At 36.5% G+C, this 19,105-nt stretch overlaps 1 protein-coding gene across 2 annotated transcripts in view; it reads left to right on the top strand.

Moving 5' to 3' along the window:
• Positions 1–19,105, top strand: part of LOC113058658 (stAR-related lipid transfer protein 13-like) — a 65,252-nt gene that overhangs the window by 15,600 nt on the left and 30,547 nt on the right. The window contains exon 5 of one of the 2 annotated variants that reach the window (XM_026226768.1): positions 2,345–2,375. In XM_026226768.1, coding sequence (XP_026082553.1) covers positions 2,345–2,375 — 31 coding nt within the window. Of the gene's footprint in view, positions 1–2,344; positions 2,376–15,486; positions 15,651–19,105 lie in introns of those variants that run through there. The other variant, XM_026226769.1, reaches the window with a different exon arrangement.

Here is a 19,105-nt window from a genome sequence, read left to right as displayed (position 1 = left end):
TAATATCAAACATGTATTCATGAATCTCCAGTGCAGTGAATATTTTGATAGATGTTAGTCATGCATGCCAAATAAAACCGCAAATATATATATATCATGCTATATACCGCTGATATATAGCATGATCCAACAACTTATTATTCAGATTCAGGCCAAAATTACCAAACTTTACGTATCGGTACCCTTGCCTCTGAAAATTACTGCATCTGTTTTCCTTTTGCTGTGTTAGGATCTTGTTTCTCATTCTGAGCTAATGCAGTGTAACCCACGCAGTTAGTTTTCCCATCATGCATTATTATTTTATATCTGTCTATCTATCCATTATTTCTGACTGAGAAAGTCATCATCATTTACACACAGGAATCCTACAATTCCAAGAAAATTACACGTTTCCCAGGAAGAAACTCATGTGTCAAAACAACATCCCCCTTCTTTCATCGTTCTTTTCAGTTGCGTCTTGATGCATTTTCTTGTATTTAATGGTGTGAACACTCTGTATGTTTACATGAAGTTCTTGGATTTGATTTTGGCGTTCATTTTGCTGTCAGGTTGATTGACGGTTGAGTGGAAATTTCAGCATTATATGTGTTTCTGTAAGGTGGCTCTTCCTAAAGCTAGTCATCATTCACTGATGCTTAATTACATGTAATGTAACCATCATTCGTGTCAGTGACAATTACCGCTTTGAGTAACAGCAGGACTTTACACGTGCTCATGCTCTTTCTTCCTATAATTCATCGTAATCCTCTGCAAACTTGTTTTGAAAGGCGACATTCCAGTAAGCGGCCCGCTAGTCTTGTCAAAAATAACATGTAATATACATACCTAGAAACAGTCTTGCTTTATAGTTTTTCATGCACTGTTTAAGCTGGTTTATGAGGGTAACACCCTCAGTTGTACTTGCTTTTGAGCATCATAACTCTTTGAGATGTGTGGTAAAAATTCAACCCCTCATTGCAAAATTTCACAGCTTATAAGCAACCATGACATCATCCATGATTTCCCTGAGACCATGAGGGTCTCAGTGTACCTTTACAGCTGAGGGAATAATCAAACAATGATCAACAGGCACTTCAAACAACTTTAAATGCTTTGAATTACACTAAAATTATTAGTGTTTTGTTGGTTGCTGTGATTTCAGACAACACATCTGCTTCCTTTCAATGTAAAAAGCCCCTAACCTTTTGAGAGTCAACAAAACATCTTTTTTTTTTTTTTACATAATTGTTGTGTTTAGTAGACATCTGCTGCTTCTGCTGCTGAAATTAAACTGGGTTTGCTCACTCAGACAAGGCGGGAAAAAATCTAGTGAACAATTTTGGATTGGTCTTAAAAGTTTGACAGTACCATATTGTGTCACAGAGTCTTCTTTTTGTGCTACTGTAGGTTCAGGTTTTCAACTTAACACATTTTGTGGACACATTTTGATGTAACTTAAAAGTTTTTAACTAGATGTAATATGTGGATTATTAATATTTATGCTGATGTGTCTGTACCCACATACACATACTGTACATACATATGTCAATATATAAGTGCATAAGTGTCATGCTGAATTTTTTTATATAAATTGTTACATGAAATAGTAATTATGAAACATTTATATAATAATAATAATAAATTAATATTTAATGTATATTATGTTTCTATTTAATTTATAATATTATTGATTATGTACAGTAGTTTTATCTTAAATAGTTTTTGTATTTTTTATTATTAGGTTGTTTTATGTCATATATTAATATTATAAACATTTGATGTCACAGAAAAAGTTCTCAAGACCTAAAACATTAATGTGTATTGTCTCAGAAATATTAATTTGCATATAATAAATATATGTAGTACTTAATATATGTATAATATTTGGAAAAAAAAAAGTGTGTGTGTACTGTATATATAGGTTCTTAGGTTAGTACATGTAAGTGTAAAATAAACCCAAATCATTAATTTCTTGGTTTTAGGAGGAAAAGTTGCATTTCTGTAACATGAATAGATATGAGAGTAATGTGATATATTTCACAGGGCGCATGATACCTTAGCGTATAGCAGAAAGGTGAAACTAGAAAACAGGTCTCTCTAGATTACCGCTGGAATGTTGGACGTGACCCTCTCTCTTAACAAGTAGCACTTTCTCTCTTGGCTGGGTGAAAGCACTGTAAATCATAGTGAGGTCAGGTCAACGTACCATTCAGCAGATCCGTGGGAGGAAATTCAGTAGTCAGGGGTTGATTTTATCCACTGTGGGAGAGGAGCAATACTTCAGGTGCTTTGTTTTGATGCTTCATGAGATCATTTTATGTGATATGGTTACTGTTTTTTAACAGATTTTATGTTTTGTTTTCAGATGTCCATCAAGAAGTGGCATGGAGGCGCAGGTGAGTTCTCATTTTCCTTTATACATCAAACTGCTCTGGCAATAAGATGTGTTTGGATGTAACAGGCACAGTAATGTTTTTTGGTGAATTTATCAGAGTGGGTAAATGCGTTTGACATTTGAGGTGTAAAAGAATCTTTCGGAATGCTATTTCTGAAAGGGATAGGTCTATATAAACTTGTATCCCTTAGATCTTTGTTCTTATCAGTTAAGAGATGTTCACTAATAAGACCGGTTTACTGTGGAGCTCTCTAATACTTGGACAAGGTGTATCTGGTTTTCAGTGAGAAGTTGTTTGAATTGCCTCTTAATGTAATCAAATCACTAAAGCGTGTATTCAAGAGAAAGCTGAAACATTGTAGACGTCTTTGCTTGAATTGCGCACCGAGCTTGTCCTGAAATTTGCCCAGAGCATGACTAATTCAAGGATGAAACCAGATTCTTTCCTTTAATCTTGACTGATTTTGCCGTTTGAAAGCTCAAAATCTCATGTTTCTAATATATTCTCAGGCAGTGTTATGCTGTGTGAACTTGCTAACCGTATTTACAAGTTAAATAAGCTTTTTGCAAGTTAAACTAAATGAAAATGTAACTTTTTATGGACTGAATTTACAGGATAGTAGGAAGAGCTAGGAATGTTGAGGAGAAATATGGGAAATGCCATCAAGGACATGATGCAAGCTATGAAAGAAAGAAAGAAAGAGAGAGAGAGAGAGAAAGAGAGAAAGAAAGAGAGAAAGAAAGAATTATGGAAGGAAGCAAAGACAGAAATGTATAAATAATGAAGTAAAGAAATGCAGAAGGAAAGAAGGACGCAAAAAGGATGAAAGAGAAAGAAAGAAAGAAATGCAAAGACCAATGGGCCAAATGTAATATGAAGGAAGGTTAAAAGAAGAAGAGAGGGAAGGAAAGAAGGAAAAGAAGAACAGAAGGAATGTAAAACTATCTAAAGAGTGTTAAGCATGAAAGAGAAAGACAGAAGGAAACAGAAAGAAATGTCAAAGAAAAGAACGGATAGGACAAAGGTAATACAAAGAAGGAATAAAGGAAGAACAGAAGGAAGTAATGTAACAACAGAAAGAAAGAATGGAAAGAAAAGTATGGAAGAAATGGAAAAAATAATAAAATATATTAACAAGGAAAGAAAAAGAAAGATGGAATGAAGAAAGGAAGGAAATAAAGAAATACAGAAGGAAGCAAAAATGTTAATTTTAGAATTAAAAATATTTGTTTATTTAGATATATTTAGATATTTAGATCCATTTTAACAAAAGCTGAAAGATTCAAAAAATTATAATAAATTTAAAATAAATTAATTTAAACAATTTTGTTTAGAATCTTTCAGCTTTTATTTAAATGGATCTGTACACTCTGGATGACACTGTCACTTTTATTTAATCGAACAGCTAACTATGTGTCTTTGATTGGATAGCCATGCTAATAGTAATAACAATAATGATGCTATAAAAGAAACGTGTAGAGTTAAGGGCACATGTGGTGTAGTATTTCCTCTCTCGTATTTTACTGCATGGATATAGAGACTGTATGATGTCATCTCTGCTGCAGAGCCAGATGGCTGACCGGCTCCAAATACACACATCGTTAGAGTGACAGTCTCCAGAAAGACTCTGTCCAGACCTCGCTTACAGGCACTGGAGCATTTAATGATGACTTCTAAACTTAAAACTTAAATCTTATTTCAATCAGATCACTGTAAATCTGTTATTTAAAGCTCTGATCTGTGCATTTTGATTAGGGTTACAAATCATGTCGTGGAGAAATGAGCAACAGTAGGTTTTGGTGGCTATAAAATTCTGTTCAGTAAATGTTTGTAACCTTTATGAGGAAAGCTCAACTGTCTTTTTTACCATTTGATTTGGTTGATACAATGCAAACCAAAATTGCATTAATAGTTTTAGATCAGCCACATAGATTTAAATGAGCTTTATAGAGGAGAGGCATTGAGAGAACAGAGGTTGCTAGTCTCTGTTTGGGTGTCTTGTTCACATGAGGCAGACCCCCATGTGAGCCACCTGTTCCACTATTTTCAAGTTTATTAACTAGGAGCCAGAGTTAAATTCTCTAGCTAGCATATAGAAAAATGCCTCAGTCTTTTTCTTTCTTTTTCTTTTACATTTTTGTATTGTACTTATATTGTAAAATGTTGTATTTTTTGTAATTCTTTTTGTTGCTCTGCCCATCTCATCATAGATCTTAAGCCGGTTCTGTCGGTTTTTTGTATTTTGAATTACGTGTCTTGAATTACGTGTATTTTTTTTCACTTCAGTTTTAGTAAATAAATACAAATAAATAAATTATATATATATATATATATATATATATATATATATATATATATATATATATATATTGCTTTTAAAATTATATTTTTAATTACTTTACATGAGAAATGTTGCTTTTGGCAACACATTTGTAACATTTGTAGCATTTTATTTTGAGAAGTGATTAAAAAAATATTTTTCAAAAAGTATCTTCATTTTAGTTTCACTGAATATCATAAATGTTTGAGATTGGGTGAACTGTGAACTGCTAACTATAAAAGGATAGGATATATAAAATAATTGTATATTATCATGTACTCACTATCAATATATATTTTGAATAATGTTGGTAGACATGGAGTTTATAGAAGAACAAATACCAAGTAAGTGTGTTTACCAAATTTCTTCTTTTGTGTTCAACAGATTGAATCTTTTAATTTCAGGCAAGGCTTTATTAAGCTAACATTTCAGTTGTATTTATTTCGGCAAAAAAAAAAAAAAAGTATGTTTTTTTTTTAAAACAATCTTTACTTTTTTACTTACATATGAAGGTGTAGTGAAACTTTTTCCAAATGCATTTGTATTTTGAATGACAACTTTGAGGCCACAAGAACAACCAAGTTCCGGTCTATAATGGTAACTCTGACCCACCCACCCGCAGCGTCCTATAAACAGAAGTATCCCTGCGCCTCGTAAAACGCCATTAGCTCTGATGCAGACCAGCGCCAGACCCCTGTGAAGAACTCAAGAACCCAGTTCCCTTTTGGATTCCTTGGCTATACTCTCTGAAGGGTTAGATAGGTATACTCAAAGAAACTGTTATATTAACATGTTTATCCATGTCTAGACATGGCAGTTGTCGATTTAGAAGCCAGTCTTATGACCAGATGTGAATGAATAATCCATGTCTTATGCTGTATGACATGACTTATACAGCAGATTCCTCACTTCTCATGTTTAAAAAACAGCAACAGCAAGACATATGGAAAAATACTCAACCCTCTGACCCACTTCATTTTTTCAGATCTTTGTCTTTCCTCAGATGTAAACCGATAGTTTGACCTCTTCTCCAAATCGCTTGAAATTATGTTGTAGAAGAAAGAATACATTTATCCTTCAGCCGTTTACTGTATGATGATAAATCATGGACAATTTCCCATATGCATTTTTGTTTGCAAAGCACGAAACCCACTCTGGAATTATTTGTAAGGAGACAAGACTGTGTTCATGTTTTGTGTGCAATGAAACGGCTTTAACACTTTTGCCGTTCATTTATCAATTAATTCTGCAGATAATTCTCAGTAGCTGTGTTATCATTAACCTTCAAATTGTGCAAACTGAAATGGCAAATAAAAAAAATACCCCCAATGGAAACATGTAAATTTAGCAAAAACTCCTATATTTATATATATATATATATATATATATATATATATATATATATATATATATATGTATATATAAAAACAAGACAAAATAAACAAACAAACAACAACAGGCAATATAAAAATTTTTTCAGGCAATATAAAAATGTTTTGCAAAACTGCAATGGATAAAGTTACACATACTTAGTGAATGAGATCCATTCTTTCTTTTGTTTGTTCATCCATCCATCCATTCCGGAATTTGTCCTCATTTGATTAGATAAAGCAATTTTGCCCCTTCAGATAAAAAACAAAAACCACTGCAGTTTAGAGCCAGATTTATGTTATATTAAATTGAGTGCAAATTAGATTCTACTGAGAACAACATGTCTCACAATAGAGGCCATTGCAATAAAGTAAACAGAAGAACCCTGTCCAAAAATGATCTCAATGATCATCACTGTAAGGAAATTATCAGTTGGCCTCTTTGTATATGATGTATGCTATGTTTATATGCCTCATTGATTTTTTGCTTCTGTTTTAGTTTTATCCTGCATCAGTCACATCATAATGATCAATTTCATTTCCAACTTCAGTGGTAATATAGATTCTGCAAAGCTAATTTAGCTAATGCAATTTTTTTTGACCGGATATGCCCAGAAGAATAAGTGCACGTTAATCACCTGTAGCTCTACCTCTGTCCCATATAATCCTCAGCATTTCCATGCTACAACCTTCCCTTTCTTTGCATTTTTTTTCTTCTATTTTCCTCTTTTTGCTTAATTTTCTTTCCTCTTTTATTTTTCCTTCTCCTTGTTCTTTGCCTTACTGTTCCTTAGTTTTCCTTTCTTTTCCCCCATACTCTTCCTTTCCACTTCATTTTCGTCTTCCTTTGCTTACTTTCCCCTTCCTTTTCTTTTCCGTTTCCTCTTTATTTCTTTTTCTTTTTCTGCTGCATTCTAAATCTGCCAGGAGTGACTACACAAACCTCCTGGACTGTCTATATGTGTTCATGATGAATCTCGAAGATATTTTCTCTAGCCAGCTGCTTTCTAGACTGGCTCTTTTTTTCTTGTCCAGGGTGGCTGGCTCTTAGTGGCCAGCAAGGGTGACCCCTAACAGCTGTGTCCGCTCACCATGCAGTCCTGTCTGGCTGGCCTATCTCCGTCTGTCTCTAAAGAGCCCCGTGTACTTGATGCCCTTTCAAGTCAGAAACCAGGAGAGCTGTGCCTGATTAACTGTGAGATGAAAGGGAATGAAATCCTTGAAGGAAACTGGTTGGTCTTTTTACAAATTATATTATTGCGTAGGGTGCATATTTTCACACACCGCTTGCACTGTTGGAACCTATTGTGCTTGAAATTAGGGTGGAACTGTAAAAACAACCTAGAGCTAGAAGTTATTATCATGACCTTGGTTTCCACCACAACTTTCAAAATACTCATGTCAAAAGAAATGAGTAGCTAGCTGCAATCGCACCAAGAATCAAATCAAATAAATACTGTTAGATCATTATTTTCACTATATGATGGCTGATATACCACACACACACACACAAACAAAAGCATTTGTGTAAAATCATTTTAGCTTCAGTAACCCAAATATCTTCCATGGTACCTCCATTTGGCCACTACAATTGAAGTGGGACAACCCTTCTCAGTTTTCTGCGGAAAATGTGAGTGGTCCTTGGAGATGCAAAGAAATTTTGGGTGATTGCCATTGTGTTGCTAAGGTCAGGGATCTTATGGTCTTGGCAAACCTGGAAACTTAAGGGAATTTTAAAAATGTTCATTTCTTGGTCTCACCATACGCTACTGGAAGGAGTACGAGGGATTCGAGGGAAACAAGGGGTACAATCAAAGTCTTTAATCTAAGGAACACATGCGAAATCCACATGATGGGCACTGGAGCAAACACTTGTACACAACGAGTTTACAACAAGTAGACCAGACCGAGGAGAAATGCACAGACAGGAACTTATAAACACAGGATAATTACCAGACACAGGAGCACAGGATGACTAATTAACTATACGAGGACATAAACATGACCAAATAAAGGGACACATGAACAGAAACATGGGCAAAACACAAAAAAACAGGTCTATGATCATGACATATCGCACCCCCCCCCTACAAGGTGCATCCTCGCACCGTAGAACAATAGATGGGATGGCACGAGTGGGAACTTGGGAGGAGGTTTGGGAGGAGGACGGACACCCAGGAGGGGACCAGCAGACAGAGTCCAGGGAGGTGAATATAGAGAGAGGAGCCAGGGCGGAAACAGGAAGGAGTTGGAGCAGGAGGAGCCAAGCTGGACCATTACACTAACGCAGATGCAGGAAGGAGTCATGGAGGAGGAATGGCCGCTGACTCCAGTTGGCCGACCAATGGCGGAGGAGCAGGTGGTGGAGGAGCCTGAGGTGGAGAGGGGGAGCCAACGAGCCAGGGGGATGTAGAGGATCCGGGGGGCCAGGGTGCAGTCGAGGGCTCAGGAGACCGAGGAGATCCGCGGCGGAGCCTGATCGACTGAGCACCAAGGTGTAGCTGGGGGGAGGAAGGAGCCCAAGGTGGAGTCCTGAAGCAATGGCTCGAGTGGAGCCAGAGGGACAAGGGAGCCACGTGGAGCTGGTGATGCTAGCTAACAGCCAGAACAGTCTCGTATGGCCCTTGAGAGATCAGTCCCCCTGCTCCAGCAGGAGGAGGAGGAATTCCAGGTGAGTGAAGGGATCCATAAGGGGAAACAAAAACACTGATAGGAAAAAATGGAAACAAATACGGAGGGTAGACACATGGAGGTAACTGTTGGTCAGGTCTTCTGTAACGTGATACGCTGTGGAAAGGAATATGAGGGAAACAAGGAATACAATCAAAAATCTTTAATCCACATAATGGGCACTGGAGCAAACACATGTACACAAAACCTGTTAGCAACAAGTAGACCCAACTGAGGTGAAAAGCACAGACAAGAACTTAAAACACATGATAATTACTAAACACAGGTGCACAGTGCACAGAACTTTCCCTTTAAGACCAGTTGCTTAGAAAAGTAATAGCACATCTCCTCTCAATAACCACACAATTTGTTGTACAATTATTGTCTGTAGAATAAGAAGTCTAGGAATATTTACATGCCAAAGTTTTAAAACCCTTAAGCATGTGATATAGTAGAAGATGCTTGTGTTAGCAAGTGCCACTACTGACTATTTTTTCAATTTAAGGCTTTACCTCTGTCGCCAAGCAAAATTTTTCTCTTCACATGAGGATTGGTTGATGTGATTATGTTATTATTTGATCTTTTTGGCCTCCCTCTGCTCATGCATGACCCAAATCAATGACATCATGAGTTAAATTTACAGGCAGATCTTCATGTGGCCTGGCAGGCTATGCTGTATAGAGAGTCGCTGCCACAGGGAGAGCATGAAATGTTCCACATGTGGAAAGATGAAGATTGTGGCTTCCAGTGGACTTCCATTGTTGGCACTGGCCCTTTGGAATTCTGTAATGTTGGAATTGCTTTTTGGTCTCAATTTCGTTTATAGGCTTACAAATCCTGAGATTGTTTTTGTGTATGGATTGATGGATCATTTGGTTACCTACAGCCATGCCTTTGTGTTTAAAAAGCAATTTACATAATGCAACGTTTCAATTTCTTACTGCACCATTCCAGGTTCTTGCAGTAAAGAATCTTTCTCAATAATTCCCCTATAATTTGATTAACTTATTCTTGCCAGAGTGTGATTTTCTCACAATAGGAGATGTCGTAGAGGGATTAAACGGACACTAATTTGGATTGGGCCCCATTGTACAAGACTTGTCACCTCTGCAATCCCATCCAATTACATGCAGTGCTCTGTAAATCCCAGGATGTATAAATGCCCAGGAACAATAAAAGCAACTGGAACATATGTATGCATACTTGAAATAAGATTCTCATTCTCACCACGGCTGCATTTATTTTATCAGAATTACATTAAAAACATTAATACTGTAAAATACTATTACAATTTTAAATAAAATAACTGTTTTCTATTTTGAATATATTGTAAAATGTGATTCATTCCTGTAATAGCAAAGCTGATATTTCAGCATCATTACTCCAGTCTTCAGAGTCACATGATCCTTCAGATACCATACTGATATGCTGATTTGCTGCTTTTATTAAAACTTTTATTATTGTGAATGTTGAAAACTGTTGTGCTGCCTAAGGATGTCTGGAAATCATTTTATTCTGTAGTGTCTTTTCTCAGGATTATTTGATGAACAATGTTTGAATAACAGCATTTAATGAAATATAATAATTTTGTATTATTTTAAATGTCTTTAATAGGAATTTCACTGGAATTCCAAACTTTTGAACGGTAATATGCATGTTGTATTTGTACAGTATTTAGGCATTAATTGCAAAACTGTCCTGTAGTTTAGCAATGAAATAACTGAAATTCATACTTTTTCATTCCAGACACTTTCCAGCCATTCCAGCCTTTGTGGATTAGATTTAATACAATGCAGTGTTAGATTTTAAGGCCATTTTTGCTTACTTTTTGTACTAAAAACAATGTTTCGGGTTACAACTTTGTTTAATGTAATATTCTAAAGGCCAGATTGTAAAGCAGCATTATCTAAAAACCTCTCCCTCTCCTAAGGCTTGTGCTTGTACAGTTATGCGAGAACGTGGTGTCCCTGCGGGATAGAGGGGTTTTCTTGTGGTTAAGTGCTTATTAAACAATTTGGCCGGACAATTGAACAGGCTACAGACAGGACAGAATAAACTGACTTCTATTCTCGATTGAGCTCCTGTGGTTTTGTGCCAAGCATTTTGCACAATCACCTTCTTTTTTCTTTCATGGTGTCTTATTAATTAATTGCATTGTTAGTTAGCAGCTTGCTAATATTTGGGAGATTTGACTGCTTATTGTGTTTTGCTAGTCATAAAATCCGGCATAACATTTTTCTTTTTGACAGATTTACACCAAATTTGATTTAAAGGAATCTAGTCTTAAATTTAAATCTAATCAACAGTTAATTTCCCACCTTGCTTTACCTTTTTTAGACATATTTAGTCTGCTGCAAAGATGTAAGATACTATTAGAAGTACATTTGATAAACTTGTTCCTTTGCTTGTTTTTTTGTTTTATCTTGTATTGAGTTGGGCTGTACAAATGTCATTGGAATTATTTTATTGAAATTAAATCAAATGTTGACTGAAGTCAGATTGTAAGCACTTAACAATGTAGACAGCTTGAGTCATTTCCATTATAATGGGAATTTGCACATACAGTGTGTTTCAGTGCACAAATCACAGTCTGCCTACATGTGTGTGTGTGTCTGTCTGTCTGTGTGTTCCCCTCTCTGCTAATAGAAGCCAGGTGGTGTGTGTGACTGGAAATGTTTTCCCATGGTTGGTTGAGTCCTAACAGATTTTGACTTGACAGCATTACATGCATTGTCATACTGCAGTTTGAAACAGTGAACCAATAGCATTCACAGACCCCCTCTGGCCCCTTCATGACGTCTGTATGTGTGTGTGTAACTCTTTTGTGTGCTAGTTTACTATGCCAAGTAGCTAGATCATGCTCTGTTCACAGGATGATCACAAATGGCTTTAAAAAATACAGTGGCTGTTGATTCTGTTACTATTCATTAAATTGGCTGTTCCTTCATATGCTGATTCAGTTGTTTGTTTGGTTCGTTAATAGTTCCTTCAATCATAATTGACTAGCAAATGTTATAGTGACTGTTGATTATATTACTGTACATTTATTCATTCATTCATTGAGTTGTTTGCTCATTCATTCATTCTGTTGGTTCAGTTACTAACACATATTGTTGATTCTGTAACTTTTTATTGATCCATTCATTGATACACTTGTTTGTCGGTTTTATTTATTTATTCTTGTTCAGTCACAAGTTAACAAATAATTTAGTGGCTGTTGATTCTGTTACTGTTCATTGATTGATTGAGTCAGTTGTTTGTTGTTCATCCAGTTGTTTCTCTTTGTTCACTTGTTTTTCATTCTGTTTAGTTGTTCTGTTTGTTCAGTTACACGTTAGTAGCAAAAATTGTAGTAGATGTTCATTCTTTTACTACTCATTGATTCATTCATTAATTCAATTGTTTGTTTGTTTGCTCATTCTGTTCATTTTTCTGTTTGTTCGGTCACAAGTTACTAGCAAAAATTATTTTGACAGTTACACGACACCATGGTTGAATGCATTGCACATAGCAAAAATAGTAAGAATAGTATGTCCGTATGCTATTCCGAACATAACCACATTCAGTCACACATTTAGAATAACAGGGATTTATCAAAACACAATGATGCTTTACACAATGAATCACATGCAGTGCAGTCAGTGAACAGTTGCTTTAAGGCCCTTCCTCCCCCTCAAGCTCCTAATCTAAAAGCAGATATACATTACATTTGTGATTTTTCCATGGAAAACTGCAGCCCGGACTTTGGAATATTTGTTCAGGAAATTTATAGTGCATGCATTAGATGGGCCCATATGTAGGAGCAAGAGGGAAGTTGAGGGAGAATTCCACGCCTTGAATGCATAGGAAGCGTGACCCCCGGAGGATTTCTGGAGCCTGGCCTGGGACCTCACGGACAAATGAGGGGGCCAATCGGAACCCAGCATCTCAACATCTGGGCATTTTCTCATTCCAGCTCAGTGGTCAGTCTGGAGCTCAAGTCTCTGGGCTCATAGCCAAACAAACAAAAGGTGCAAGAGAAGACCACATGCGGTTTCATGTATAATTCATAGCGTAGATTAAATGAAACCACTTGTGGTGAATACATTTTTGATTTATATGTGTGGGAACCAAACATTAGTGACGATTAATTGTGTTCAAGCCTTTCAGATAAATTTTAAGTGCATTGTATTTACATATGAAGCCTAAAGGGTCTTTTTGGGGAGAAGATAAGAGCTTGATGGGGTCTTACTAAAACAAGCAACCCTATTGGGTTTGTGTGGACACCCATTCACATTCTAACAGCCACTTTCTCTTTTACATCACTGCACTGTATCCTCCTAGTCTAGCCATAATAATCTCCTTAATATCAACAATTGTTTTCCTAAATGATGCCGAGAACATCACAGCAATAGGAATGATAGCGCAAAGCCATGAGCATGGGGCTTCCTGTCAAAGGCTTTGATCAGGAAAGTGACCCGCGTGACCCCATTACTGAGCCCAGGACCAGACAGCAACTAAAGGCTTGTGTTAAATAGGCTCAAATATTTTTAAATGAGGAATTTAGGCATTTGAAGGTCCATGTGTTTTCAATTGCGTACTTTGACGCTGGTGAGAATGCAGAGACACCAGCTTGGCTACTGTGCAAATGTGCTGCCTGGCAGAAGTCCATTGAGTTTTCTTGATGCTCAAGCTCAACCATCTGTATGACATTTATACTCTCTCTGGCAAATGTTAAGGGGTTCGTGCTGTAATTCTGTGAAACTAATTATTCAGTTACTTCTTATAAGCACTTGTAGTTCCACATCTGGGCTGGCTCATTTCTTTCACAATATCCATTTCGGTTTAATCTCCAAGATCAGTTTATTTAATGAGACATTTGGAACGGTTATGAACATATCAAGTTGTATATATCGTAAGTTATGATTTAATGCTTTCTGGTTATTTCATTGTAGACTGCTGGAAATGCAACGTGAATGCAGATGACACATTCAGCATCAACTGTTTTGACAGCGAGACCAAGAGTCATCAGGGTTGTGCTGACCGCTGGTTTGGTATTTTGCTCCAGGCTGGTTTTATAATGGAAACCTGTGCTGAAGTTTAAAGTGATGGGTCTCTCCAATAGATCAGCTGCTGACAGACAGGAGATCAAGGGCTCAGAACAGCCAGCTGGAGCAGTGATGGAGTGAGACAGTTGCTGAGGTGGACAGACATGACCTGACTTTGCAGTATTAAACGTCCAGGAGTCAAATTAATCTAGTATAGTACAGTCTGCCATCATACGCAGGTTTCATTTTTTTCACTTGAGACTTTTTAAACCTCTTCAGGCTAGATATTGAAGTTAGTTAAAAAGCACTTTTCTGTATTTATTAGTAAGATATAATCATTATTAAAGTGCAAAAAATATCAGTCAACCTCCAATTCTTAGTCTATTCTTTAAGTGGTCAGATGGTTGTATTGCCAACCCAGGCATTCCAATGCAGATCCTGCAAGAGTGGAAATGTTTGGCCCTAACCTTTGACCTTTGACACGTAAGCTGAGGCACAGCAGAAGCCCCTCATGTTCTCCTGGGAGGTTTTTCCCATCAGATGACTCCATTAGTGAATAAAGCTCAGGCGCATTAACACACACCTTGATAAAGGCCAGACTGTTCCCTACCTAGACACATGACTGGCTGCTTAAATCTGTTCTCTCTGATCTAGGATGACAACAAATAGTGCACTGCTTTATGTTAAAGCAAAGCTACACCTCTTTCTTTTAATAACATATCTTGGATCCAGGTTGAATACTCTTGATACCAATCTGTCATCGAGTTTCGCTGCATGCAGTAGTCGTTTATATAAGAGTATTAATTTCTCCATTAGACTCGCTTTATGTCGTCACCAACATTTTTTCATCTTAACTTGGATCAGCTTTTGACATTGCAGACAGAAAACCTGTCACAAAAAGCAATCTCCTCTCTGTTATGATGATAATGCCATGCTGAGCGCAAAATAGAAACCATAGAGGCCCATAATTAAATAAGCCGTCAGTGTTCATGGTATGTCTATCCTTCCTCAGCATGACCATTTTCTCTATATACCTTTATGTCCCTTAAATAAACTTTCATTTAATTTATGTTATATTGCTTTTGTTATCCAGACTAGAGTACGTGAGCTGCATTTTGTGCTTTTTGCCTTGAGAAAGGCATATAGAATATTGTTATTGTTTGTATTTTTTTTTTTTGTTTTTACTATTTTAACTTTAAATACATATTGTTCACAAGTGCACATATTTGTTCATATATTTATATTTCCAACAATATAAATATGTGAGTTTTGTTATATATTTATATATACATTTTTAATGGATTTTAAATATTATATATTTAGGTATACATTTTTAACACAGAAAATACATTATTTATTTATTTAAACATTAAACAGCATCAGGAATTAATACGGAGTGCGTGAGTTGAGATCTTTGGTGAGACTTGAAATGAAGTCCTCGAGTAGTGAGAGTGATGAACGAGAGAGAGAGTGAGAGAGAGAGAGTGATCTTATGTTAGGAGCTGAAGGAGAAACTTCACACAAACCCACATCTGCTCTGAAACACCAGACAGCGGCTGCACGTCTTTTACTAACGCAGGTCCTAAACTGGATTATTTAGTTAATTATTACCACATTATTTTTTTTGTAATATGCATTTATTTTTCGGAAAAGTTTTCCGTTGCGTTCTCTGGCTGCGGGGCAGGTGAAGAAGAGGACGAGGAGTCTCGCTATCTTTGAGAAATAACGGGAGATCGCGCGCGAGCCACACTGATTGATTATTATGAGCGCGGATTGACGATGACAGCGAAACTGACACTCAGACGATCGTTCAGCGAGCAGCTCAGGGAATCCACGTCCAAAGCTTGGGATTTATTGTGGAAAAGCGTCAGAGAGAGACGACTTGCAGGTTAGTGACACTTAAGTAAAATTCACGCGCTCCGCATTTGCAACGTATGCGTGGAATGACAGTGTGATGACGTGCTCGACGTGAGGACGAAATGTTTGCATGCATTAATTTATGGTTTTGAGATTATTGAGCATCGCTGGTTAAATTTCAAGTTGCTTAATTTTTGCAGTTGCATTATCGTTAGGGGTTTTGAAAAATACACCAAGAAAGACTGGGACTTGTAAATGTTTATGTATTTATTTATTTTTTACAAGAAAGTACAATTGAAGTCTGTCTACTACAAAATATTTGTGAAATGTATTAATTTCTCAATTTTATTTTTTATTTTTTTATGTACGCCCCAGATTTTTTAGTGTAGGCTGCTGTAGGTTATTCAACACAATTTAAAAGGTAAAACAATTTCAAGACAAATAATTAATGGAACAAAATATTAAAGGTAACAACACATCTTTAATATAATCTGAAACACAGAATGCGACAACGCGTGTATAGGCTACACACACACACACACACACACGCACACACACACACACACACACACATCTATGTTGTCACATTCTAACACAGAACACATTTAACAACGTGCTCCAGTAGAATGTGACAACATAGATGTGTGTGTGTGTGTGTGTGTATATATATATATATATATATATATATATATATATATACTTCTAAACCTCTAGTGATGGATTCAAAGTTGAGACGCTTTTGACAATGTTTGACCACTAGATGTCAGTCAATGCAACGTGGTTTTCATATTGGAATTTTTTATGTTTTTCTCTTGGAGTGCTTTATGGTGGTCCATCTGTCTGTTTTATTGGACAGTAATTAAAACTCCGCTGTTAATAGATTGAAATCTTTAAATGCTTGTATATTTGTCTTGTTCAAGATTCTTTGTTTATTTGGGCACATGATCAGGCTGCCATGGGGACGGTGATGAAATGTTGAGGCATTGTTATCACGTTCATTTCCATATATGTATTTCAGAGATGTGATGTGCTATGTAGGTGGCAGTCATGTGCACGCTCTGGCCTGACTGTTTATACACATGCCAAACAATGAGGAGCTCTTTGAGGCATGACAGTGGAGAGTTCAGTGTGGCTCCCAAGAGGGGTATATTTCAGTCTGACTTGAGCCTCTATTAAAAGTTCAACCATGAAAGATATTCCGGCAGATAGAGCTCCACCTTTTAGTTTTGTCTTTCAAAACTAAGTTTATGGTTTAAAGCATTGGACAAATTTAAAATGACTGTTGCAGTAACATTCAAAAGTTTGGGGTCAATAAGATTTTTAAATGTTTTTAAAAGAAGCCATTCATTTGGTGCTCAAGAAACATTTCTTATCAATGTTGAAAACAATTGTGCTGCTCAATATTTTTGTGGAAACCATGACCCATTTTTTTTTTTCATGATTCTTCGATGAATATAAAGTTCAAATGAGCAGTACTTATTGGAAATAGATATGGATCTATTTAATAAATAATAGAGATTTTAGTGGGTTTAATAAATGTGAAGTTGCATTTTAGAATTCATATTAGATTTCATCCAGCATTTCCCATTTTTATATATTAATCAGTGGGCTGTCCATGAGCCTGCCATCCACGACTAAAGCATTTCAGCCCACATGGAATGAGGGATTTGAATAGGGTTGCATTATGGTTGCATCATGGTCTGCATTTCAACACTATTGTTTCAGGATCATAGGCTAGAACACTTAGGCATCATTCAAATCTCCTAACAAGCTATTTGCAAAAGATCCTCTTAAACCGAAGGCAGCAGCTTTCAAGGGCCATAAAAAAGATGGATTAAAACAACATTTAGTTCATTCTGCACACAATCCAGTCGGTGTTGCCTTATGAAGTGTTGCTTAAATAAAGGAACAGACTCCTCAAAGCAGAGAAAACTCATAAATGTGATGCGGCTTTGACATTTTCAGTGAGAGATTCAATCATAGCAGAATTCAGAAGAGACAGCAGAAAGATTTCGCTGTCTGCCGTCTCTCCCTGCTGGAGTGAATCGTAAGCACCTGCTGATTTTATCTGGCTCCTGCCTATGTTCAGCAGTCCTTCCCAAAAACCCACAGAGTAAATATTATGCTGATAACTTTTCTTTCCACTGGCTGTGTTAATATCTTCACTCTCTGTACGTCTGAGTTGTGGAGTCAGCATCCCGGGCTGGAGTTTCTCAGCCAGGACGTTTTATTAATCAGCTGTCATTCTGACTGGCCTCTCTTGTGGCTAATCCTCATCTGACCTGATTGTGGAAGCCACAAAACTGTTTGTTTTTGTTTCCATCGAAATCAAGCTATTATTTCATGAAGGTGTATAAACACAGGTACGTTTTCTTGGCAGCTGATTCTGGCTTCAGCCTCAGCTAGTGGAAAAATACACAAATAAAGTACCAAGATGACTGTGAAGTAGTGCTGTCTGTATAACATCCCCAAAACCCTCTTCTGCGCTCTTCAAAGATCCGAGGTTCATGCTGTTGCCATTGAGTTTAAACGTGCTGAGACAGGTTGTATATGGAGGAGTGGCTTATTTTGATGCCATCAGAGGCAACAACTATGCCTCTCAAGTTGTCTTGTTTTATGCATTTATTTATTTAATTTTATTTAATATACTTAGCTGTTAATTCATTTATTGTTATATCTTTTAAATAATTTTGGTAACACTTTAGTATAGGGTCCAATTCACACTAATAACTAGTTGCTTATTAGCATGTCTATTATTAACATATTGGCTGTTTATTAGTGCTTATAAAGTACATTTAATGCATGACATCCATAATCCTACCCAATACCCTAAACTTAACAACTACATTATAAACCATTAATAAGCAGCAAATAAAGAGTTAATTGAGGCAAAAGACATAGTTAATGGTTAGTTAATAGTGAGAATTGGACCCTTAAATAAAGTGTGACCATCATTTTATCCTTTGTTTCATCATCATTGTATATTTAAAATTCAAAATCTGAAAATAGGTTTCCATTCAAGTTATTATTGTAATTTCTACAGCAATATTATTTTCACAGTTTTATTTATTGTAGATTTGATAGTAGGCTTAATTAGCCCATGCCATTGTAGAAACAAATTCTCAGGTTTCCTGTCAAATCAGACAGAGAAGGAGAGATAGAGAGAGGGAGCATGTGGAATGTGCATTCTTTGGCGAGTGGTGAGCGGGGTCTGTTCTTTCCTCCACTTTTGCATACATTTATTTTGAGAGCTGTCAGACATTCATCTTTGGCTCCAGTATAGAGATGATGAGAGACTTGGCAATGGCGGGTTTGGCTCTAAATATTGAGCTAAATCTGAAAAAGCACTCAGTTCTGGATAACAAAGATGTGTGATCTGTTTTCAATAACACTTCTCCTACATAAAGCTGAAAATGTGTTGGAGAAGTGGCTAAACTACAAAGCATTCTTGGTCAATAGTTAATAATGGCAAGATTTTGTGTCACT

The sequence above is a fragment of the Carassius auratus genome, chromosome 40, assembly GCF_003368295.1.
Source record: "Carassius auratus strain Wakin chromosome 40, ASM336829v1, whole genome shotgun sequence".
NCBI classification, from domain to species: Eukaryota; Metazoa; Chordata; class Actinopteri; order Cypriniformes; family Cyprinidae; genus Carassius; species Carassius auratus.
Note: the sequence above shows the minus strand (reverse complement) of the source record. Positions and strands in the feature narration are given on the sequence as shown.